General features: G+C 42.3%; 1 protein-coding gene across 1 annotated transcript; it reads left to right on the top strand.

Annotated features, from left to right (window-relative positions):
* Positions 1-874: 874 nt before the first annotated feature.
* LOC147798628 (uncharacterized) lies at positions 875-25,418 on the top strand. The gene is made up of 3 exons (XM_022224727.2): positions 875-2,211; positions 17,114-17,835; positions 23,589-25,418. The coding sequence occupies exons 2-3, from the start codon at positions 17,162-17,164 to the stop codon at positions 23,674-23,676; spliced, it is 762 nt and encodes a 253-aa protein (XP_022080419.1). The 5' UTR covers positions 875-2,211; positions 17,114-17,161; the 3' UTR covers positions 23,677-25,418.
* The last annotated feature ends 1,326 nt before the right edge of the window (positions 25,419-26,744 follow it).

The following is a 26,744-nucleotide window of genomic DNA, read 5'->3' as shown; positions in this document are numbered from 1 at the left end:
CCCTACGTTTTGAACAGAGGTCATCCCGGGGTTTCAGTACACAATGACATTAAAACTGTAATTCGAGATAATTCGTCATCAGTTGCTGTACATTTTAAAAATTTTGAGAACAAAAAATACCTTGAACTGTAAAATTGTGATACATGTATTGATTAGGTTTGAAAACAAACTTTTTAAATAAAATTTTTATGAGACCTGGCCCCAAATATCTCCAGAATATTTACTCCCACAATGTCATCAATTTTCTCCCAGTATTCACAAAGCACCCGTGAGTGATCCTTAAAGCCCAGAGCAAAAATAACTTGCAGTTACAACACCAAAGGACCAGAAAAGGTCTTGTAAGACGTTAAAATGTCAGTGGTTAAGACCCAAAGGGCCTGCATCAAAAGAAATGCATACTGTTCCAATGTCTTGGTAGTAAACAGCGAGTCCAAAATGACTCTGATCAATGGCCAGCCCACTGTGAAACTAAAACCTCTGTATATTTAACATGCGTGGAAATTTACTTGATGGTGGCCGCGTACTTTATCACTGCTGCACTGCGCACCGCCGCATCATTCATGCTCATCGGAAGAAATTCTCCCGTTTGCATAACACGAGCTCTGCGGTTTCTGAATAAATGAAGTAACTTTATCTCCGCATTGTAAATAAAGTCTTTCACAAACTCGTTGCCGTGGCAATGTGCTACGATATTAGTTTTCCCGGACAAAATACTCGTGTGTCTCGCACAAGAGCCAACCCTCCCTCAACCGGATAGGGAGTATTCGGTAAATTCAAGTGACGGCAGTGATTTTTTTTTTAATACGGCCTTTCGCCAGTACTGCGACATTGAAGTCTTTTCCATGTAGGCAGTGGTAGTGGTTATGACTTAAAGTTTGTTCGGAGGATCGATTGTATGTCTAGGTTTTTGCACGCTCTCTGGGACGAAATATCAGAGCTTGTTGTCGCTTAATATTTTTGTGAAAAGGTGACGAAACCGAATGCTGGTTTTGTTCTGGGAGCACACGGGAACGAGAAGACTGCTTCAGTACGTGTCCAAGGAAAATAAAACAAACTGCAGCTTTTCACTGAGCGAAATCATGCAGAAACTTCTATTTTGAGTTTTCAGCGGGCCGGATATTGGCAATATGGCCTTGGCATATCATCAAATACATGGATGGGCGGTGCTATTGATCGACTGATCTGTCGTTTAGGGTATAGTCCCGATGTCGGCTAGTTGTCAGCCTGGCCAGTGTTGTAATTCTGTAAATTTCAGGAAAGCCTAAAGTAGCTGATTGTTGAATTGTTGTCTGTATATATTTCACGCATTGTTGGATAAGTAATTGTGTGGCATCTCAATTTGTAAACTTAGATGGTAACATTCTGGAACTTATTTTAAAAAAAACCTCCATTGCTCATTTAGTAAGGCGTAATACTGAAGAATGACAGTTTGACTATACAGAATTGCTTTCAAGTGTAAACCCGCTATAATTATCACTGCGTGTATGCCTCAGCTGAAGTGTTTGGTGCGACTTCGATGAAACTCTTAATGTGTGGGTGATAAACACGTACGCTCCACCTCGACCGCAACAAGTGTTCCGCCCACTGTTGTCACTACCTCGACGCTGCGCACGCATTTCGAACACAATTTACCCTTGGAGAGACACCGGGTACATTATAATGTAGATGTACATGGACAAGAACGCACGGACCAAGTCCACCGCTTCATCGACGAATTCACAGTGATTTAGGGGAAAATCCAGCAGTAGCTGGTAGTCCGTCTCCGTATTGAACTACAGCTGCATGCATAGACCCACTTCTGTTGACGCGCACTATAAATAAGAGTCACTCCACCAAGCCTGGAGTTCATGTACGCCGAAGCCACAGCCGATCTTCGGAGACGATCTCCCAGCAGTTGATATTTTCGTAAGACGGAGTGGGCGGCCTTCTCTCGCTCGATCTCCTCCGTCCAATATCGCATCCACGGTTTCCTTCATTCCCATCAAAGCGACCGACTTTGCTTTGCACCTTGTGTTTTCGACAAACAGACCTACAAGTAATCCCTTCAGGAGGACGCTCTTGAATAACTGTCCAGTTTTTTCCCTTCTCTTTCTCTTTGTCGCAAAGTGATGGGTTTCCTCTTAGTGCGATGCGTTGAAGAACGGTGCTTGTCCACTGAAGTGTGATCTCGGCTCGGGGTGGATCAGGACGGCACTTGTGAAATGTCTGCAGGTGAGTTGCCTTTCTTTCCGTCGAAAAATTGGCAGGAAAAAGGAACACCTTTCAAAAGTTCCTATGTCAATTGATGCTTTTGTTGAAATTAAAGAGCGAAATTGTATAATTTTTGGCAGATATTTTGGTGTCGCAACAGTGGTTAACTTCAGGAAGATAATATACCTTCTCGCAGTCGTTTGAAATTGTCTCTAAAGATCGAACTGGTGGTGATGAGTGAGAACAGTTAATTAGACTCATTTAAAACTCTTGGTGGCAGCACGTGCATTCTTTTCAAGCATGCGCACCGTCGTGACCAACTTTCATGTTCGTATGTGTACATTTAACAATGCTAAATATGAAATGCTAAGCATTTAACCTGTTGAAAGTGGTAAGTGGAACAAAAAGTAAAAGTCACGCCATTTCAAAACATTTCGTGAGCCCTTATACACGTACATGTATACATGTACATACAGGGATGTGGTGAATTTCAAAAAGTTTGAGTTTTAAGTTCTGAATGTTTTTCCAATATGTGAAAGCTTCCATCTTGAAAAAAAGGAATTATGCAAAAATGTTTACTCAAGCAAAAAATAAACTTAAATAAAAAAATCTCTCACACTGATGCAGTCATGCATGCTTATGATGCTACGACCTGATTATTAAGCACACAGGATCGCATGGATGTATCATAATGCAAGAAAATAATGGAGCCTCAGAAAATCCAGGAAATAGTGAGTAACGGTTTGTCGTCATGCAAAATTTTGGCTCTCTTGTTGGTACAGTGGGCTCTGGTTCTGCAAAGCTTATTGCCTTGTGTTGCTATATTCGTGGGTTACGCCATTACAGCACAACAGCAACCTGAACGTTGTACGCGTTCTTCAACTTGAGGCGCAGCTACATTTTGACATGTTGGAAACACTCCTCGGTGGTCAGCAAAATCAAGCGGGCGCGTACACGAACTGCGCACATGAACGCAGGCATGATGCTGCCGCAGTAATGGCCTCCACTAGCACGCCCTTTATACACAGCCCTTCGGAATTTTGAACGTTGTGTTTCGGGTAGTTTCAGTTGTTTTTTTTTTGCTTCCCGCGTCCCTTTTGTACTGGACAATATCTCACATGCCGCGGTGATGCGATTCTACTGCGATAGGTCAATTGTGCCCGCCGAATCAGTACACGATAGTGTCAGTATCGGGAATGATAGCAATTTGACAATGCCTCTACAGACTTAGATAAATATTCAACCGAGCTACATAATCTTTCTACAGGAAATTAACTACAGAAAAGGGATAACCAAGTCCGTCAATCTTTAAATCTCATTCATAAATACCTTAGATCGTTCAGCAATGAGTATAGGTCGAGAGGCCGTCACGTGGTCGGTCTTAAACAGCTTTTGATATAACACCGGCTGGCTGTGCACTACTGGTACCTCATGCAGCGTACACCACGGGCGCGTCTTTCTACTTTACCGATTATTTACAACGGATTACTGTTTGCAAGAGGAACACACCACAACATGTCTAGAAGGGTGTAACAAAATCGTTCGAAATTTGGAATTTTAAAAGTTGTTTTGATGTTGACTCAAATGCATTTTTTTTTTACTTGGAATCAATGTGTGGCTTGGTCGGTCTTAAATAAGGGAGTAAAATAATTATGTTCTTGACCCGTCTTAAACGTGCGTTTAAGACTGGGGCCCAATTTCACGGCGCTGCTTACCGCAAGCAAAAAATCGGCGCATACAGTAGCAGATAAATTCTTTTCTTACGCAATCCTATTTCACGGCCAAAAAATTCTTGCTACGGTGAGCGGGAAATATTTGTCAATGTGCATGCGTGCTTTGCAATCGTCTGCTGCAGAAAAGGATTTCACCGTTCGCTGCGCGGAATAATGGAGGCTGAAAGTAAAATCGGAAGAAAATATGTTCCTCGTTTAATAGTGCAATGGTCATTGCTCTCTCAACCTGTTACAGTGAAGACTGACAGACTATTGAGGGTCCTTAAACTAGGGATTTTTATTTCGGGTTTCAATCTGTATCCGGCCCAAACTTGTTTTGGCGAAAATATTTCATGAGGATTGTGCCGTTCGCGGGGTCTTTTTTCTTGAAAACGGCTACGGCGGCGGCGACTGAATGCCAAGTTTCTCCTTTGTAAGTCAAATCGGCCCCCGTGAAATGGGCCCTGCTCAGGAGAATGTACGCGACTAATGCCCGAACCGCAGGTAAAAGCATTATTTGCTGCGTCCTTTATAAAGTACCTTCCATAATGTGGCGAAGTAAGATGCGTAATGTCAAAGTGAGGTTTCCAAGAACGTTACATCCCTTGAGAAGTCCACGGCAAACTATCAGAACCAAATATTGTTAGGCCCTATCATCTCGATCGTACAGAGGACCTGTTTCAAAGTACCTGTACAGGCCACCTCGATGACTAGAAATTGAGATGCATCTAAGATCAAATAATGGGTTTGAAAAAAAAAACGGCTGCAAATGGCCCACGGTTCTTTTTGTGAATTAATACTCTAGTCATGCACGAAACAGCAGAGTATAACGTACCGCGTGCTGGCGGCAGGTGTAGGTTGATCAATGTCCTTTGGACAAGGGCTTAATTTTGTCGTGATGAGTATTGACAAGCAGGCAAACAGATGAGGTTGCTTGCTGCAGTGCGGTACCAGCACTAGTGTGTCAACCGGACATACCGAGATAGGCACCCGCTGGTCTGCCATGCCGGGCACGCGTGGCCTCATTGTCGAACCGTATGAAAAATGGAAAGATCAACAGACTCTGGCGTGCTGTTGATTTTAAGATAATGAATACTGCATGTTGAAGGTTCGCTGAAAATACTTCACCTCTCGTACTGCGAAGCAAAGAGCCCTTAAGTTGAGATATCAAAAAATACGAAAAGTGAACTTATCGCTGATTAATTTAATATTATTTTGTTTTATATTAAATGTACTCTAGGGCCTACACACGTTGATTATCAGTTGTAAAGGGGCAATGGTAATTACTAAAATATGCACCGGCGCTTTGCACGCTCCCTAGGTCTGTTGTCATCCAGCAAATTTTTCTGCAGCGTCAACTTTTTAAAAAATCTATTTATTTCAAATCAGATGATGAAAATGGCAGGTAGTAAGGGCGACCGTGACTAGGAAGGCGGTGCTAGCATGTTTAAGGAATTTTTTCTCCTCTTTTGCTTTTTTCTTCTTCGTTTTCTTTTTTTTAAAAGCTCCCCCCCCCACACACACACCCTTAAGGGGAAGAGACCCCACGCCACCCCGCCCGACGCCTGCGACCAGTAGCAGAATGTTTCTGAGCATGCGTCTTCAGTTCCGACCATCAGCAAATCTTCGGGGGTAATATTTACACATATCATTCTGGTCTGGTGCGGACACGACGGGTACCGCATTTTGTTGTTCATGATCGATGTGGTGCACCATGGACACAGCAAGGCCGTATAGTCAATTTTACCCGTTTCGTTGTTTTTCACGGGCCCTTCTCAAGTCTATTTCTGGAGTCGCTTTTCATCCAGTCATCCTATATCTTGTGTTTCCCACCCTTTAAGAAATAATGAAAACCGTACCGTTTTTTTTCACCACCGGCCCTGTAATGGTACCACATCTCTGATCGCTAAATTACATTCCCGAGGCGCAAGGGCAGCACGCCTCGACAAAATAAGAAAATATAATGGAAACATCATGGGATACAATACATTATTGATGTATGAAAAGTACTCTTGCAAAGAAATGGGGGTTTTAAGGGAATCATTTTGCAATGCAGAACAAATCGGAAATACAAAGTTCCTATCAAGACCGATTTGGGATACATGTACTGATTTTTCTGTCCGATACACCTGCACATTGCGAGTCAAAGAGGTTTCAGGATTTGTGAATTTGATACACGACTCATGTCCTAATGATAACTAATGCATTTTCCCAATAATGCTCTTGCGGCCGTCTGCCATCTCGCCTCAGATCGCTGTAGCATGACTGCTGGCTATACAGGAAGTCAAACGCGTGTTAAATGCTGCTACGGCACGGGCTACGGTACGCACTGTCCAATCTTCAGCAAAATCGACCCGCTCTCACAGATTTCATTTCCGCGCGGCTTGGCAAACCACTCGAGGTGTGCCCCGACTGGAGCAATATTGCGTCAGGTCCCCGATGCCTCGTGCAAGCGACAGTCCTGCCTCTGCCTCTACAATTTCATCATGTTTAATTTTTTCCGCGCCACAAATGAAGCGTGTAACATTTTTATTGATCACCTTATTCGGCTTGGTGTATTTATAGAACTGGTGTATGGGATTGCGAACACGGCGTCTGTGTATGTTAAACTCTGTGAGATGTTCTATAATTCGATCTCCAACAGAGTAGTCGCAAGAAAACGCGGAACGCCGAAAGGCGGAGATACAACTGGTGTGGGAAAAACCATGTAATGTACATTTTTTTGTTAAAGTAATCCTGAACTGCATAATGCTATGTATTCTGTTTACGTTATTTGCAAGTTTCCCTTTGCACTGGCATTATGTTGCCGTTTTTATTTTTTTATGCTCACACTCATCGGCGTGTTTATGAGCAAAATTGTGTATCAGATGTCCTTTTAAAAAATGAATTACATTGTTACAACTATTGCATCACTCATAGAATATCATCAACCATTCTTGATATTTTTATTGCTTAAAATCTTCTCCTCTGAAGTGAAGTTCGCTGTCTTTTATAAGTACATTTAGAGAGTGAGCAACCTTTGTCACAGAAATACATCCAATGAGCAAATTTGAGGTGCGCTGTTTATACCAAAAACTCTTCAAATAAGCAGGGCCTCCCTGCGGTAACCTCACAGCAACAGTGTCCACGTCTATCAGAAGCACAAAATACAATAAGTGTTCAAAATCATAAGAATAGCCAAAAGAAATATGTCATATATTTACAGTAATTTGGAGTGCCAAACCCATCGCCCCACCTGCTGCTCCCTGTCCTCAGATGTTAGTTAAACACAAAGGACATCGCGCCAGAATCTGGAGGTGCATATTTCACACACACGCAAAAAGTAGAAGACTGCGTTGTAAGTAATGTGCCTTCCTCAGGAGTTTTGGTCGGTGCTGCCGCGGGGTTATTCAATTTTGTATTGGGAGTCTACAAAGGGCGACCTTACACGGACGGAAAATTGGATTGAATCTTCATTTCCCACTGTCGTCCGGCTGCAAATTGAAGTTCCAAAATGGTTGAAAACATGCACCAGCGGGCCCGTAGGCTGGAAGGGGTTCGGGGGGTTTGAACGAATCCCCCACTCGCTTCCAAGTTCCGCTCGTTGTTTTTTTTTTTATATTGTAAATATAATTTTAATATACCGTAATTTTCGGAATATAACCGCAGTTTATACATTGATTCTCACGCGGAAAATGTCCGTGCAGTTTATAATGAACTGCGGGCAGTTTATACGACAACATTTAAAGAATGAAATCAGTCGCTAAACGCCGCGCCATGCTTGCAGCGCAGCCGAACCCGGACCAAGCCACGCGTGCCAGCGGCGCAGCGTTCCGGACGTGGAGATAAGGCAGTCATGTTTTCATTGGTTACCGTTTACATTTGCTCTACTCACGTGTTGGAAATGAAGGGAACCAGTCCAGAAAGACTGAATAGATTTGTAAATGCACTGGAAATACCGTTCACACCTCACAAATTGTATGGTACGTGTGTTCGTTTTTGTCTTTTACGGTTGTGTAATCCATGTTGTTTATCATTTTACTGGTCTTAAAGAAAATTGCTGCATGGCCCACCCAGCAAGGACACTAAAATAATTTCGAGGACTCAAGAAAGTTTAGGTTTAATGAAAACACTGGTTCGCGCGCTGCTTCACGTTACAAATTGAAGAATGCGCTCCGGAGAGTGGCGCGGACCCTATGGGCACTTCGAATTTTCGCTTCGAACGTTTGTGTATGGAGCAATATTTTACCTCCAATTTCACAAAAGGTGAAATTTAATCAAACTCCAAATATTCTGATTCATAAATGTCGATTTCATATAACTGCTACAAAGTTCCGATGACATTTTAATTTGGTTCGATTTTCCGATTTTTTTCCGAAGTGCAAAATGAAATGCGCCTCAAATTTTTTTTTACTACTTTTAGTCAGGTGAGTGGAGGTAATAATGATTTACTAGAATTTATAACTTTTTTAGAACTTCTGAAATTTTTTGTGGGATTTTCTGAGATTTTTTTAATAATTATGTTCATATCATTCACTCGTCACCTAGTGCCCGATTCATGGTGCTGAGTGAAAAACAAATTCATATACCAGGCCAATTTATAATACGCCATGAATATTGAAAGCTGAAGCAGGGGCCTGTGCAAGTCTAACATGCATCCGTCGGTTCCCGATAAACATGGAACTTGTTGATGTTGTGTTCCGAAGCACATTATGATAGGCTTTTGTATAAAATATGTGTTCACAGTGCCTCACGTTCCACTTTTGGGTTTGACGAAACCTAATGTCACAGTGGTGGGTTATTGCGGATGACTGCGCCTGCTTCCGGAAAAGAAAAGTGCCTTTCATTCACGTTGCAACACGTTACTCAACCCACGCTCAAAAGAGCCAGCGCTTTGGAATCAAAGTGTTTCAACCAAACAATTCCATGTGTTTATGTAATCACTGTGCAAAGTCTGCTTCGTATTTTGGCTGATGAACGCACCTTCAAGGAACGGACGAGACAAGGAAGAACTCGAGTAGGCCTACTTGAAGAACTGGAAAAGCAATTGACACTTAAATATTCACCACATCCACCTCTTATTTACTCCACAAAGCATACCCAGGAGGGTGAATCTTGCACAAATTATTGCCACACAAAACAGAGAGAAAAGAAAAGAAAAGTGACATACCATTCTGGCTGCACTTGATAACATCTCGGCTGGAGTGAAAATTCTACATATCAATTTTCCTGGTTAATGGATTGCGATCGTGCGCGCACTAAACCCCCAGTATCATCAATTTTGAAAGCAAAATGCAGTTGCCTGACATTAATCGTAGATAATAAACAAAAAACAAAATTCACCGGCCTGGTAAGTTCATTTTTGACCACTGAACGCCATAAATCAATTTGAAACAACATGCAGCGTGCCTGTATAATGCGTGGGCTGAAATGCCATGCAATTGATTTTGAAATTTTCGAAACAAAGAGAGCAGATTTTCTTCAGTTCGTTGTACAAAGGGTGGAGATTAAAGTAGGCCCAGGAGTCGTTGAAATGAGTTTTAACCCTTATCTCTGATTTTGATTTGAATCACAGACATTGGTGTACTGTAAGAATTTGTTACATTTAATGGTTCTTTCTTGAAAATATTGTAAGTTGTAATGTTACAATTCGGCTTGTCTACCATTTGTCGCACATCGGCTTAGACTAACGTCACCAGTCACCTTTTAAACTGAAGGGACGTAGTCGTACATACAACTTTCACGTTCTATTGTAAGAAAGTTATGGGATATAACGTATTAGGGATCGGCAAACGTATAAGGTGCATAATTTTGGAGGAAAGAGTTTTCTTAACTTAGAAAATAGTAGGGGAAAGGTATACATTGTATACTGTCCTAATTTAGGGTATAATCTGTTGATATTGATTATTTTGTTGGAAAATTCCATGCAGCTTGCTTGAAACAGAATTTGTAAGGGGGAAGGACAGTGTTATTTGTTTGATTCATGAGTTAGGCCTTGCGTCATCCATTTTAAGTTTTAGAAGACATACAGTCCTGTGAGCTGAAGTACAATTCTTTTCGATTCATCTTGCGACTGGCAGAGAGTAGCCATGTCGATTCATAAATAAAACACAATTTAACTGCCTAGAGCGTATTTATGAAGTTCTTTCTCAGTTAAATAATATACGCATTCGGGAAGCCCGTCTGGAAAGTGTGTCCTGAAGGGCCTTCAGTGAGTGGGTTGATTTGTCAACACATTAGCCGCCCACGAGCCTTGCAGGCAGTGGGTCTCAAAGAGCAAGAGTTGAAAAGTATTCAGAAGCCCGATGCAACTTGCAAGTTTGAGTAGCTGACGACAATATTTTATTACGGTACACTCATATGCGTCAGCCCTATGAACAGCCGCGTCGTCAAGAGCGTACAGTGCCCATATATACCGAAAGGTTTGTCTGTACTTTTAAGTGCAGGTCAATATTGAGCGACACGTGACGTCTGCAGAAGCACAGAACAAACATGGTAACCGCCACAAACGGCGCCGTCGGCCATCTTTTTGATAAATGTGCAAAAATGTATCTTAGTGTTTTAAACAAGACTGGAAAAATGCTGAAAGGGAGGCTTGGAACGTATGTTAATCACAAAACAGTCTGGTGCCGTCCTAATCGACAGTTCACAATTTAAAGCATATACGGGCTAGGACCGAAAATAGCATATATTTGGTGCTGCTGTGATGACGCCTTAGGTATTGTACAAAGACGAGCGACGTCTTGAAAAGTCGACGATAGACTTTCAAAAAGTAGACGAGCGACGTTTGAGAAAGCAAGCGTGAAAGTTAGACTGGCAGATTTGGTACACTAAATGGAGATGGGGTTCGAATATCCCCATATTGCCACACTGTGATGTGTTTGTTTGCGCAGAGCCCAACGGCATAAATTATGCACCTTGCAGACACAATACATTTTTACCTTAGCGACAGTAATATACAGTAATGAAAAATGCATGAACCTCGTATAAAAGCTCAAATGCGTTATGCGTTCTGGCAATGGAGAAATTTTATTGCAAAAAGTGCACGGATCACCCTCACCATAAAAGAACGATGATATCGCGTGTGGTGACCAGGGGCGGAGCCAGGGGGCGTGGGGACGCCCCCCTTTTTCACCCAAAAATATAAAAAGAAGAAAAAGAGGAAGGGGGAGGAAAGAAAAATATCATACTGCCTGAAATTGCACCAGAGAGGGCCTAGAATACAAAAGGCTCCAGACCCCACGCCGCACGGGCATTTTACCATTACTGCTTTAGTTCACCCTCCCCCCTTTTGGAAAATCCGGGATCACGCCCCTCCCTTTTAGAAAATCCAGGATCCGCCCCTGGTAACCTTGGCAAGGGACTCCCAGATCGGATGCATGCACATGGTGCAGTCGTCTCACTATGATGATTGGAAGTTTGAAGAATTAATATTTGTGCCACAAATATTTGGGGTTTTTCACAGGTAAGACGGAAATGAGCGGTTTTCGATGAAAATAACCACTCAAGATTCTAGGAATATACGGTACTTTCCTGCTCAGCACTGATAATGAATACCTGTGTGCTTATTTTTGGCAATAGGCCTTGTGGGCGAGAATGTGTTACTTGGAGACTCCCATAATCAAAGGCAGAATTTATCCATATATTTTGTACCATTATATTCTTTAACATTGGGCATAAGCAGATAGAAAAAATTTCATCATCAATTTTAAACGTCCAGTTTTAACAAGAAAACCCTCGGGGTTTAACTTCGCTCTGGATATTTGTAATAAACCGCAGTTGTTTGCAGGTTCACACCCGACGGTACGGAGCTCTGGAAGTGCCATCCGACTTGCTGAGATCCTGCCATGATAACTTGTTTCAGGATGTCGACATCTTGCGAGTATGATGTTGTCATTCCAAGAATAGAAATGTGTCAGGATCTTAACAAGTCGGACGGCCCTTTCAGAGCTCTGTACTATGAAGCTTTGATGAAATGGATAATTTGTCACTCGTCCTGTCCCATGAAATGCGATAAATAATTCAGTATTTTCCAATCCTCCATCATCAGTCCTTTTCCCCCCTGTCATTCTATTCAGGTTTCCCTCCATTTTGCATTATCGGGTAATAAACGTTGTTCCTTATCTTATAGATGCACTCCTAAGCATCTTAGGCCTATTCCCCAGACTCTCCAAGAATTCGTGGACGTTCGATATTTTGATCAATGGAGTAAAAACTCCTCACCACTCTCGCTTTCACGAGGGACATTATGCGCGAGTTCTCGGGGGGGGGGAGATGACAGCGAAATAATATGGGGCATTGTATATTTGCAAGAGGTGGGGGACTAGCGCTCGCAAGAATAACTGCATCCAGCTATCACGCTGTTTTCAGCGTTGCAACAGTCAAATTGCAGCCGTCGGCCGTATTGTTTAACATGGTACCCTCCCACATGCTTTTTTTTGGTAGTCATAATGCTTGTTGATTTACTAAAAAAAAAGTATGGACACCCTCTTAAAGGAACTAGGAAATAGACATATTTTTATAAATTTTATTAAAATCCCTTGAAATTGCATCTTGGGTTTCAATTAACCTGATTTAAAATTTTTGTTTTGCAATTTTAACCCATATTTTGATGCTTTTTTGGTTTTAATGCTAATGCTATTTGCATATTCATGAGCAGAACTATGATGTCATCCAAGGCACCAAATCTCTAGATTTTGTTACCACTGCTATGGAAGATTTTAGTTTCTTTGGTAATTTATTGCTGTGTAAGTATATGGCAATAATCCAGCAAAAATCCTTTCCACAAAAATGTTCCCAGATAGCAAATTTGGGGTTCACAATTTTAACATGAAAACATGCAACCTGAACCATGTCTTCCTGGATTTACATCAAAGCAAAAGCGCCCTCACTTATGCAGAAATGCTTGGTAAATTTTCAATGTTTGAAAAAGTGCACCGTTCAGTTTACGTAACTCAAAAAAGATGTCAAACAGTCTTCATACATGGAAAAGAGTACAGAGATACACAAAAAGTGATTCTAAGAAATATTCATTTCCTGGTTCCTGTAAGCCCTAAAAATACCGTTTCTTTAACCTCGGAATACGAGCACTCGCGAATTTTGCATTAGTAGTGAACTGAAGTTCAAAAGTAAAGTAAAGTTTATAGTTTAATTCTGCAGTTGTAGTCACAGAGGAAGGAAATTCATGACATATAGAAACAAGAGATGCAATTAAATATCTTGATAAAGAATGGGGTTTACACAGTTCCACTCAGTTGGTTTTATTTTTTTTTAATCGAAACATCCAAACACAGAACCCACTCATGTTTATATCTGAAGTCTCTGAAGCACAATCCCTTATTTGAGAGGGGGAAACAAAAGTATATAGGCGGGAGAGAAACCCTTTTATTTAATCAGTTATTGATGAAATTATTCAATTTACCATGGCAAGGTCCTCGCCAAAATCAGCGAACTCGAGATAAAGGGAGTAAATATTGTTGGTAGAACTGAACTTCTGGATAAACTTCATTTGAGGCAAAGGACTTGGCCCAAAAATTGGCTCAGCAACTTATCAGGTCTGGATGCATAGGGGGCTGGCTTTGGTATGCCTGTCGCTCGTTTTAAGGTAGTAAGGCTATACGGATCATGAGTGACTGCACTGACTAGAGGAGGACAAGAATATACTGTGACGTCGACGGAGAAGCAATCATTTTACCGATTGATTGACTGCGTTCAATCATCAATTTCATCCGCGGTGCAATCACCAGCGGCATCACGGTGATGATGTTGCTGTCGATGCCAGTAACGTCACTGTTACAGCTGTCGTGGTTGTTGTCAAGCTGCTGTCGCAGTCACTGGCATGATCATTTCCCATGTACTTTCTCCGTTCCAACCTCGTCACCATTCACCTCTGATGTCCCCACAAGCATTGTGATCATCACCTACATCACATCGCCCTCACTACCATCATAATCACCATCATCTCTCCTCCCACCAAAATGTGTCTTGATCAGCCTAGCACCTTAAGTCCCTCCGTTATATTAACCCGTCATCAACATAAATTATTATTTGAGCATCTTGAAGGCCTTGTCTAGACTTCACTGTAAAAAGACTTCATTTCCTGCCCACAGTCGACATCATTCAAAGGTGCCTCCCAGGTATGTATTTTTTTTTTTTGGGGGGGGGGGGTTAACAAGTGCACAGCGTACTCAATCGACAAGGTCGATATTCTAATCGGTATGCACTTGTAAGATCCAATTTTCCTGTCTTGGGACCCTCGTAAGGACATCACCGCGAGGGCGGATTCATTATAATTTTTTTCAGGGAACCAAAAAAATTGGGTTTTTTTCTCCATGCAAAACTATTTATTGCCTGTCTGAGTGGCGGGGTTGCATTTTAGAATTGTAAACACTTTTGAAGGGAGGGAAACGAAACACACTCCCCCAATTTTTTCTTTCTTTTATTATTTAAAAAATGGCAACTTCTGGGGGATGCATGGCCTCCGTTGCTCTCCCCCATCAGCCCTTGTTATCATTGTGATCATCAACTGAGACCTTGAACTTGAATTTAGACTTAATTGGATCAAAACATAAGGATATGAACAACACTGCCATCATTGACATTTTGACTGGATGAAATTTGCGGTGATGAAGGCTCGTCTGTGACCATCACGTCGTTTGATTCCGGCTCAGCGTAAGCTGAAATACGTGCTCAAGGCAAGGCCACGGGCGAAAATCAATCAAAATACGTGTCTGCGCCATGTTAATGGGTACTGCGATTGTTGTACGCTACTTTTGTTTTATTTACTTACGGTTTGCGGTCACGGGGTATAACTCATGTAGTGTGGTTGGTTGTGTGCCTGTTGGATCTGATGTCTGCTATAATTTAAACTCTCGAATGCACACCCGCCCCTATGGTCATTACTTTTCGTGAGTTCCTTAATTAATTTTGCCTACCTTAATTTGAAAGTAGTCATCCAGCTGAAAATGGTTGTTTATGGGGTACAAATTAAACGAGACAGTGCCATTATTGTGGCTTTGGTGGAGGATGCTGGAGAAGATGGCGATTGCGAAAGTTTAATTTTCAAGTGGTGTTGCCACATTCTTTTTCGATCACCTCGTTACTCGAAAGTGGTGTTAGGTTGAAGAATACCTATCAAATATCTAAACTATGTACCAACGGTTACTATGGAGATACAGTGCAGTTTATTTCACTTTGCTTGTTAATCATGTCATGGGAAACCGTGATTTCAACAAAATCAATTTTATGCCAGTGTAAGCATACTCCTTTTTGGTCACTGCGCTGTGACAACCTTTCTAAAAATGCACAATATTATGGTTACGCCACCCGTTCTCTGCATAGGCCTAAGTGTAGAGGCAAACCTCCCCAAAATAACAAAGCGGTATAATCTCTCCAGATACGAGCTAGAAAAATTACACCACACGCCGTGCTTAAAGCGTCAGAGTTGATCAAGGCCTCATTAACTCCAGAAATCTCTACGAATGAAAGCTAACATCGGACCCTCTGGTTTTTGTTGATGTCAGTGGAAGACAGTTAATATCGATGTGAGTGTTCTCGATTTCACAGATGTGTGTTTTTTGTCTCTTCCTCTATGAGGAATTCAATCGGCAATCACCCGTAATGCGTTCACTAAAGTCTAACAATCATCAGTGACGCTCGGAATTGATTCGAATGACGAGCTGGCGTCTACTCATTACGTTGCAAGAAAATGCAGGCCTGCCAGGGAGCCACCGAAACGGTCCAACGGGACACCGAGGGGAAAGCCGAGACGAGCAGCCCGGTTTAGAGCACGGATCTGGGAACCTGCTCCTTGAGATGCACCCCGAGGCCAAGTGATTTGCGCTACTTAGGCGCGAGTGCATCGAGACTCAAATTTATCAGGCCTTTTATTTGACAGTTATTAATCTGACGGTGGCTGTGTGGAGCGGAGAGAAGCAACGCTGCCTCATTAAAACGGGGGCTTCATTACCTTTGGGTATAGGAAGATTATAGAAACATGCAGAGTTTATCTCCCCCCCTCTCTCTCTCTCATGCCAGAGTTCTGAATCGTTCGTATCCAGTAACGCGTTAGTTGCATGCCCGTATCACGTTCTCGCTATACTGGATCTTTATCAAATTGCTCAGGGAAAAGAAGATTTAATTCTCTTTGACACGTGTTTATATTTTTACGCATCATGTGTACTTTTACTTTCATTGTTCTTGCAACTGCAGTTACACTTAGTCATAAGCCACCCTGTACAAGATTAGGGGCCTAGGCCTATTAAATCAGCCCTCGGCAGCAACGAGTGCAAATTTGTCAATATCAACAGACGATACAACTCATTGATTCTTAAATTAGAAGAGCTCTCCAATGGAAACATAGACAAAGCTCCTCCTCTATTATTCAGACTTAGAGAAACGATGATGATAATTACGACCATGTACTGTTGCAGAATGGGAAAGAATTTGTTGTTTACTGTCTGTAACTATAACAGGAGGAGGTCCAACTGCGTTCAGCGTCAGCATGTTGAACACATTGCCCCATGTTAATAATTAGACACATCTTGCCCAGGATTTCATGACACGATGGTTTACTGTTCACTCGACACCTGCTCTCGTCTGTCTGATTGATCTATAGTTGTTAAGAATCAATTGCATAGTTTCATATCTGACTTTCTAAAATTATGATCTTGATCCTGTTGGCCTGTCGCTTTTACGTCTTCAACCAAACCTGATTATTAAAATATGTCATTCCATAAAAATAAAAAAACCTTGATGGATCATCACTGCACGTGCAAACGACTTGGAACAAGGGCCATGTTTTACGCCAAACCGCACGTTACTGTATCCTGGCCATGGGCGTAAATCCCGGGAGTGGGGGTATATATCCCCCACTTTCTGAGGGGGGAGGGGTTGGCTTTTGAACCAGCCCTCCCACACTTTTTTTTTGTGATGAGAAAAAAAAATCGCCACTGGTCCTGGTATGTCCTTTGGTGCGTGTGATAACTATTTAGACCTTCATTTGTAAATCATGGAAACATGGTAGAAACTAACTCATCGTCTCTATTGTATTCCTTTTGTATTTTGTATTATCCTTTAGCGATTGCAGCATAAGCCATTTATCTACCAGCATAGGCCTAATGAATTTTGGAATTAATTTAGGTAACATTTTCTAAGCAGTTGTGCAGTATTGAAAGCATTAGAAATGTGTCTCTTTGTTTTCAATTTTGTATATATGATTGCACTTTCCTCAGATTGACGTTCGGCCGTCTGTGCAGTAAACTCGTGCAGTGGTACGTCTCATGATGACACGCGGGTCCCGCCACGTCCATTACGACGACGAGATCTATCTCAAGAAGCCCAAGGGCAGCTACCACAGGCGACAGCGACGGCGACGCCGAGTAAGCCGGCGCGCTAAGATCTACGGTGCGGCTTTCCTGCTGGCGCTCACAGGCTTCTTCTGCCTGGTGCCCGGCACCAGCCTGACCGTGGTGGCCTTCACCAACGGCACCAACTCCAAGGAGAACATTCTGCGTCTCTTGGGGCCCGTATTCGCCGGTGTCGGGGTGATCCTGGTCGGTATAAGCACCGGGCTGGTTTGCTACGCCATGCTATACAAAAGGAAAGTCCAGAAGGCGAAGAAACAGCAGCGGCAGGCCGCGGAGGACATTGGGAACCAGGGAAGCGGTAAAAATGATGGACACAAGCTTGCAGCCGAGGTCCGTCTCCTAGAGGCCGATTCGGAGGACACTGGTGCCCTCAAAGTCAAGCACGCTTTGGTGCCGAACCGTGGGAACCATCGCAGCCTAGGTAACCACCGAAGTGTAGGCTTTCCCGTAGACGGGACCAATATGCCGGCGTCCACGGTGATTGTGGATATCGTACATCCACCTCCGGAGTCGATCAGTGCCAGCTTGATTGAACAAGCGGAGCTGGAGGCCACTATTCCACGGACATCACAGACATCAAATAAAAGGTTAGTAATGTCTGGTTCTGAAAGCCCGTTATTGGTGCATCCAATGATTGGATGAAGCCAATTCGACATTGCTAATAAAAGTTTAGATGTCACTATTTTTCAGTTTCTGATCAAAGAAAGGAAAATAAGCTTTGCACACAATTGGTTTAGGGTTCGAAATTAATTACAAGCTATCTTTCCACCATTGCTTGGATCTTAACCTTTTAATCATGCAGTGGGGGTTTAGCAGTTGTTTTGAAATTAGTGGTACTCTTGATCCACGTAACTGCAGAGATGAATAAGGCGCACAGTATCCGCCCTGAGTAGAACCACCCCCCATCGGTTGAAAAGAGCCATACTGGTCGGGAGTGTTCATTTCGTTGATAACGATGCTACCGCAACACTTGCGTTTCATAGTCGCTCGTGAACCAGCGATGCGCAGTTGCTATACCAAAGGAGCTTCCGTTGCTAGGAAAACTGCACCCTCATCTGGTCCAGCTCAGAGCCCATGAGATAGCCAGTGAACCAACCTCAAATGTGGAACGATGTAATTCCTAAACATGTCACCTGATCCGACTATGAGTAGTTAACAAACAAGGGTTTTACAGAGAAATGCCCCTGTTTTGGAACGCGGCCGAAATATGATTATAGAATTACCTGACCGAGAAACTGTTGATGTGAGTTTTTGTCCTTAAATGTAATAAACTTCGAGGCTACAAACTTGGGCAGTAAATCTAAGAAAATTTCAAAACTGACTTTTTAACAGGAAAGAACCTGACAGAATACCCCTGGGGATTTGAGCCACGGGCACCTTTTTCTTACCAACTACGCTATGCAAGCCACCACAACTGAATTTCCTTTTTACCTCCTTTTGTGACTACGACCGCACTCAATGACGCTGAAGCTGTTACACCTAATTCAGAGAGTACCATAACATACTTTCGTCCCCATTCCGGACTTGATCTGTGGAAAAATCTAGTAGTTGGGTAACTAGGGCTAAATGCCCGGGGTATGCACACATTTTTCCAGGGGACACCACAAGAAAATAAGCTGCAGCTGCATAGCTATGTAAACTCACGGGAGATTATTCACAGATTTCAAGGGGGGGGGGACGCCCGGGGGTATGGGTATCGTCGGGGGGTGGGGGGGGTACGTACCCCCACCTCCTCGTAGTTACGCCACTGAAGCCTGGTTGATATAGTCGAATCGGGGGCACATACATTACACCATTATTCTCTCACTTTTATAACTCCATTATGAAGGCCCTATTGCAGCGTGCAGCCTTCTAATGGGCTGGATTTTCAAGGATGTGTAGCCGGAAGTGTAATTTCGAAAACTTGATTACGTCAGCTGGGAGCCGAACCCTGGAATGAAAAGCGCATCATACTAGCTTGCAATGTGCATATTGAATTTACGAGCTTTAGATACTTAGGTACAGTAACGTTGTGTAAAGTTTGAAATTTCCAAAATGTTCCTTTTTTCACTCTCGTCTTTCTATATGCACGTCAACACTTGCGCCAAGCGTTGCGTATCTGTTAAAATCACTCCCGGGCGATTTTTAAGCGCAACGCACACGTGTGTTATGTTAATAGAGTCGATTTCTGTGTCCGTGGGAGTGAAGTGAATGAACATGAACGCATCGTGTAGGTCTACACAATGCACCTCGAAAACGTACATAATTACGAAAAGGCGCCATAAGCCTTTGTAAAGGGTACCGGTTTGATAACACTATGCGCCATATTTACCATGTGGTTTGGGGGAGCGTCACTATAAAGTTCAAAAATTACAAATTGAAAACAAATTTCCCTTGGTATAAGGATACACGGTCTCTGTTACCATTTATATGCGGATGATACGCAACTGTACCTGTCATTCAAACCTACAACCGATGCGACTGCCACCTGTTTGAATAGAATTGAACAGCGTTTTGCCATGATTCAGAAATGGGAGGTGCTACATAGGCTCAAGTCCAATGGAGATAAAACAGACGGTTTTTAAATCACCTTTAAACACCCACCTTTTTAATGAGGAATATAATCATTTAGGTTTTGTCATACAGTATTTGTCGTTTGCGGTTCATGTGCTGTGATTCCTTGTAATCTTTAACTGATGGACTTTGTTTTCAATATGGACAGTTTATGCATTATTTGTTTTAATTTTTTAGTTTGTTAAATGGTTTGTTTGTCGGTCGTTTGGTTGGCGTTGTCTTTTTTTGTGGTGGTTGTTCCGTCTCTTTTGTCTGTATTTGTGTAAGTCTGTTTATTTTGTGTTGTTTTGAAATTTGTGTTTAACTTTTTATTCTTTTAACTCTTTATTTGGTTAGTTTTTAATTGATTGTACTGCGCCTATAAGCAAATTATTTTGGATATGTGGCGCTATATTTTTACAAATGGGTCATTAGGAATTCATTTTGTGGTAAATTAGGGAGACATTGGTCATTAGGGACACATTTCAATGTCTCCCTAATGCTCCAACTACCAGAAGGAGGCCGAATTTTATGTCCAAATTTTGAGAGATGCGAGATTAGGGTCTAAATTGAAAACATACAAAGTATGGTTCAAATCAGATTAGGGAATATTTGATTATGGAACAGTCAAGTTTGTGCACGTTCTTATGGGAATGTCCCCCAAGTGACCCATTTTCGGTAAACAGTATAATGCTGCTATTATTATTATTGTCATTATTATTATAAATTCCTTTGAAAGTCCCCAAATTCTAGTAATTTATCTTTTTTTATCAACAATCTCCACGGTTCGTTTCCTAGAAATTAATCCCATGGAAACGATAAAAAAAACGAGTGGATCATCTTTATGAATGAACAGTAACCGCCACGTTTTCTCTTTTGTAAGCAAATCACGGGCTGTATTTACTTTAGGAAAGTTCACTACGCTCTTGGAAAATCTTGTAAAAGGTGAACGACTATATTAAAAAAAAAGGAGAATCAAGTCACTCGAGTATTTTCAGGGAAAGGGCTCGAGCTGCATACTTCAAGTTCAAACGAGGAATAAAATTACGAGGAACTACAGCTCCTTCCTGGCAGTCACTTATTCCGCATGAATATCAAATGGGCATTGCTTGTGACTATGGGAGCCTGTGATCTCCTGTGATTGACAGCTGATATATCAACCATTCTTTCATCCAACCCACTTCACACTGTTTTGACAGTCATCAGTAAGAACACCAACGCACTTTCGCCGAGATTACAGGCATGGACTCTAGAAAAGTACACAACGATTGAGTGCAAGTACATGATTGTTGGTCCCGTGGCACTCGTTTATGATTGGCAGGGTCTTAACACTTTGATTGCAATTACTAAACAACGCCTGAGACGAAAAACAGTTATTACCGCGGTATTACGGCGGCAATTGTGCACTCGACTTCGCACTTTTCCGCCCAGTTTCAAGCCAGCCAGCATCCCCCCGACCACAAAATTTCCAGTGTCATACGACTGTAACGTAATTCTAACCACGCCAGTAATGAATACACTCGTGGAGTCCAGTATCCACGAGATTTTTGGGGTCCTATAAGGGACTTTAAAATGTAGAATTTTTAGGTGGCATTCTCGAAATTTAATTATTTGCAACACGTTCAATCCTCGATGAGTTGAGGAGAGTGCGAAGAGCATGACCGGCGAACATGAAACAGTCAAAAATACAGGCGCAGGCCTGAACGCGTGATCGAGCCCATTCCGATGTGGTTTACGAGGTTGCTGTGAGAGTTAATGAATGGTTGCAACAGCCGTGCATGTTTGCGGCCTGGCCAGATCTGCAATTCAGTGACACGGGTGACCTATCACAGGGATGAGCCAGAGATCAACCCGACCGGCCAGCACGAAGGCACGAAATTCCCTTCCAACGGTTAAATATTAAACAGTATTAACCCGGTTATCTTCTCTTCTGTGACAGGAGAAGACCATATATCTTTAAAATGTCGTCAGGTCTTTTTTTTTTCAACTTAAAGTGCAGTCGCCCAACTTTGCAACGAATCCAATGGTAGTTGTGTTTAATTAACATAGTTTAATTTACGAAAGGCACCCCATACAGGGTTCATTCTCCAGTCAGGACACTTAATGGATTTGATCGTAGTTTTTAAGGGGTCTGGGCAGTGTAATCACCTTTTAATAGAACCCTTGAAAATGCACAATTTTTTCTCAATTAACAGTATTCGCAAATGTTACCTTGCTATTTTAAAGGTATTTTAGTGCCTCTTTCAAGTGATCCAATGTTCGTAAGCAAGATTATGAATCATCCAGGGAGGACAACCTCAAAGTTATGTTAATTTTTTTTTCACAAAAAGCGATGGGTAAAAAGGCCTGGGTACTCCTCTGCAACACGCCAATTGGTGGAGAAGAAGAGGTAGCATAGACCTCTATCCTCTATCTATCCTTTGGGGCAGCCATCTTTCTTTTCTACCATTCAAAGCAAATTAAGTAACCAAACTGAGGCTGGAGGGTAATGTGTAGACTGTTCCCTTTTATTAATTTGTAAAGTTGCATGGCTGTTGCCGATGGGTCTATAGAGAATGAGACAAACATGGCCGCCTGATGAAACTTCGCGCTGTGACCACTTAGCAGATATAGATTCAAACTGAATACCTTAGACTGGTTGTCCCCTCTCACAACTGAAAAGAAAATTGATGTATGATGTTTTGTTGAATTCACGTGACTGACACCCCTCGATCAACAATTATGGTCAAGTTCGGGCGGCCTGTTCTGGACACGGGTTTCTTGTTCTTGCGTTCGAACGGCAGGAACACGACTCAAGAAAACTGTTCTCGGAACAGGAGCACACACCACCTCCTTGCCAGGGTTTATATTGGAACACACGGAAAAACTCGTGAGATTTGATTTTTGGACAGCTGCAAAAAGCATAGAGATGGCTTCCAAAGCCGCAGGCAATGGGAAGTTTTGCCAAATTAACAATATTACTTTCCATAACACAGCAATGAATGTTCCTGTTTAAATAGAAAAGAATTTGACCCATCCAAACATTAACTTTCGAATAACGTACATGGCTGCCGCCATGTTGCTTGCCACTAGGTACCATCAATAACCGGTTGTTTGTTCGCAGTGTTCGAGCGGTCTACCCACGAACAACAAATCGAGCTGTTCGTAAACATACGAGAACAAACCGCCCAAGACCCCGCTCGTATGGGCAGCTTGAGGTTTGCAGAAATGTCACCTTGGCTTGAATTTTATAATGTACATTTTCCGATCCCCACTAGGCCTACTTTAAAGAGGATCATATTTTTATACATAGTATTTACTATTGGGTGTTGTAATAAGTGAATGAGATTTTGGTAACACGTTGTGAATGATACTTTTGTGCTGACGGTGTGCCCTATCCGTCCCGAGCTGAAGTGCACCCCCAATCGACAAAAGAAAGACATGTGGTTACAAGCGGGTTCTTGCACGCGTTCTGCGTGTACGCAGAGACCATACATGCCGGAATAAATTAGTAACTCCGCGTCAAACGCGCATATACTTGCGCGCCTCACGGCGCACCTATCATGGGGTGAGTACCACAGACATAAATAACTGAGGCTGTTTATGTCCATGGTAAGTACCCCAAAACACGCCCTCTTTTGTTCCGCTTGGAGCGGATACTTTTACCAGTCCATGTGGGCAAAAATATACGACTGTGACGTGAAAAGTGCAGACCCCGTGAGTATTGTCACGAGGTTAACCCATTACCGGCACGATGAGTCTTCATCGCTCGAAAGTCTGAACGCAGAACCTTACCGTGGACATTTTTCTTCTCTCCTTTTCCCTGCAGTTTTCAGATGCCGGACAAGGAAGCGAATGCTCAAGCAGACTTCAGTGACAATGGCGAACAATGCAAAACAATTCTGGTGAAAATGTGAAGGTACATTGTAATCGGCTTTTGCGCCACTGTGGGAGGTTTGGATCGCCTCTTGGAAATTACGGTGGAAATGACTTGCTTTTACCAAGGGCCTTCATTGCTTTTCAACCAGCGTGAACAAGTTTCGTTTTCAAAATCAAATCTATAAATTATGGAAAAAGGTCTGATAAATCTCCAGAATTTCTTTTACATTTTGATTCGTATATTGAACATGTAACTATATTTTGAAATAACATAAAACTATTTCAAACAGAATCCTTAATACGACTGAAGAAAGTTCTGTCTAAAGGCTGTTCTGCATTGAATTTTGTAAAGTTTACGCGCGAGAAGGGAATTTCCGTAATCTTGACCTTAATTGTTTATGTTTAAGTTAAAGGTGAGCGCTTAACTGATTAGTTTGTTGGTTGGACCAATTTCTACGATTACCAATATGGACGTCAAACGCAATTGTGACAACTATCCCACAATTTCTACCTCATCTGGCCGGTTCCAAGTGGCAGAAGATGCAGCGAAATTGAATCTTCTGGATAAGACGTTAACTTTGCTGGTTTGAACGGGAAAATAACTGCATCTTCACTGATGAATGGGGCATGCAAAAACAGTTTGAGTGTTGCTGTTAGGAACATTCTATTGGGGAATGACGACCAATGTCGGACGGCAGTGGTAGAACCACGACAATTGTGCGATAGCGGAGCGAAGCAACCTCGTGCTCGTGTGGTCGTACCCGCCCACCTCTTTCAATTCTGCTGATGAAGTGCAAAAATCGTGTGATGGTGAAAGCACAAAGCACGTTGACGGGCAGAGTGGAGCTGATTGGCAATCTTTACCTGCTTGACCAACAATACACAATAGCAAAAGGTTGGTCTTGTCCTCCACCGATGTCGTCATCACAGTTTGCCCAATCAAAATGCTTCGGAATTAACTCTTACCAGTGCAAAACTTAAAGAACTCCATCAGTCGCTTTGTCCACACGAGGACTGTCGAAAAAGAAGTGGGCTGGATGTGTTTCATACGAATGTAAAAACATATTTATCATCAACTGTATAAATGTATTGTATGGCGCTCCTTGAGAGGTCCATGCACTATTGGGAATAATTGTAATCGCGTGCACTTTAATTACTTTTCTTTCCAGGTAAGGGCATTTCAGAGAGGCAACTTGCGGATTGAGAATTCAAGAGAAAAGAGCACGCTATTGGCAATTTCTAGTTCGGGAGCAGGCAGTTTTAGTATAATTGCTTGTTGCACTGAGTAGAAGTTTTATTCGATTCATGCACAAGATGTACATGCCAGGGTCGTCCTGTGCCCAACTTGTCACTCGATACGAGTGACTCGTAGCAACAATCACAATATGTGGAACTTTCACCTTACCACACTGACTTATCTGCCGTCTGTTCTGTTTCTCAACATTCCTAATGGTACATTTACCTCGCTGTAAATATGTGGTTTTAAATGCCACTGCGAGTTAAATTAAGTGCCAGTTTGACTTGCTCAAGACGTGAGAAGATTCCAACGCGATACTCTAGAAGTTTGCAACGTTCCAAGGAGGGCACAGTATACTGTACATTTCTCTCCCTTCCCGCTGTTCCGGAAAATGTATGCGCCGTTGTGCCCAGAATGAAATGTAAACACCTGTCATGAGAGTGCGATGTAACACGTCGGTTCATATCGGTGTGCCAGTTCACCGTTGTCAGAGATTGTGATCTCTGTTTACTCTGGTTAATGATTAACAAGATTTGAAAGTTATACCAAGCACTACTGCGAATCCTTATGAAATTAGAAACATCCATCACACAACGAAATCACAGAGAGACACCCAGGCAAAACTGTTGTCATCACATGTTAACATGATTGACTTTTGTGTATTTCGTATAATAATTTGAACTAATGAGTTAACATCAATTGTGGTGAAAATCAGGCAACAGTAAAAAAAAAATTGCGTTACGTTATCCTTGCTCTATGGTTATTGCTCTCTGTATACCATACAATTCGATGCACATTCAGACTATAATTTATATATACACCAATGTACGGAATACCTTGGCAGAATTAAAACTTTTCTGGCACTTGATAAATTAAATAACATTAGTCCATCATGATATAGGCTTCTGGATGAAGAACGAGAATCTATGACAGCGTTACAAAATTTCGATTAGATTGGCCATGAATAGCATACGAGTCGCGTCGTTTAAATCACGGAGGAATAAAAACACGTTTAAATTCACTTCGTAGAACATGAAATTCTGTGGGGGCTGGATCGATTGGGGGTTACCAATCTGTGTAGACACTGCAGTGTGCAGACACGTAAGTGCATTATCCCATCTCACTACCTCGCTTCAGGCGTTGCAATGTGATACCCAGCACGATATGAGGTAAAGGGCACCCCCCAAGCTGTATTCCCTAAGGCTATTCTGCCTACTGCACCCCCTTCAGAAATCTGAAAGGAATTCTAAAGATTCTATCCACACAAAAGAAGACACAATGGAGGGGGGCCCCCTTTACTGCATATCTTAATTGCATCATATGGACGTGAATTATCCACGTAGGTGTACCCTGTGGCCCCCCAGCTGTTGCACATGAAACTAAGTGTGTAAAAATCCATTTTCTTTGCCAATTCTCCGGAGTGAAAGGGTCCATTAATTCATACATCCGAAGAAACACCTGTGCAACAATAACATGCCTAGCGGTGCTCCGCAAGTGCGTTAACCTGACAAAACTAGCTGCACCAAAGTGGCTTCCGCGTACCTTTTACATACTGCCATATCGGGCATACGTACCTGCTGGGCCATGCACTCTCTTTCAACAGCGCCCTCTGTTGGAAAACATTGGCCTGCAGTGCAGTTTCTGTGTTTCGTATTAATCCCATTTTATTTATTTTTTTAGTGTGACTATAATGTGGATTATGAAAAGTCTTTGGATGTGCATTTTTATGTTCACAATGTTTTCTGCCCAAACTCGTGCTCAGTATCAGTGAAATAATGATTTACATTAAAAAAAAAGCCGTTTGACTTGCCCATACACAGAAAAAACATCTTGATGCATAACTGCTTCTCTATTTACCTACCTGCCACG

Source organism: Acanthaster planci, linkage group LG07 (genome assembly GCF_054643075.1).
Source record: "Acanthaster planci isolate LZ-2023a linkage group LG07, COTS_SCS, whole genome shotgun sequence".
In the NCBI taxonomy this organism is placed as follows: domain Eukaryota; kingdom Metazoa; phylum Echinodermata; class Asteroidea; order Valvatida; family Acanthasteridae; genus Acanthaster; species Acanthaster planci.
Note: the sequence above shows the minus strand (reverse complement) of the source record. Positions and strands in the feature narration are given on the sequence as shown.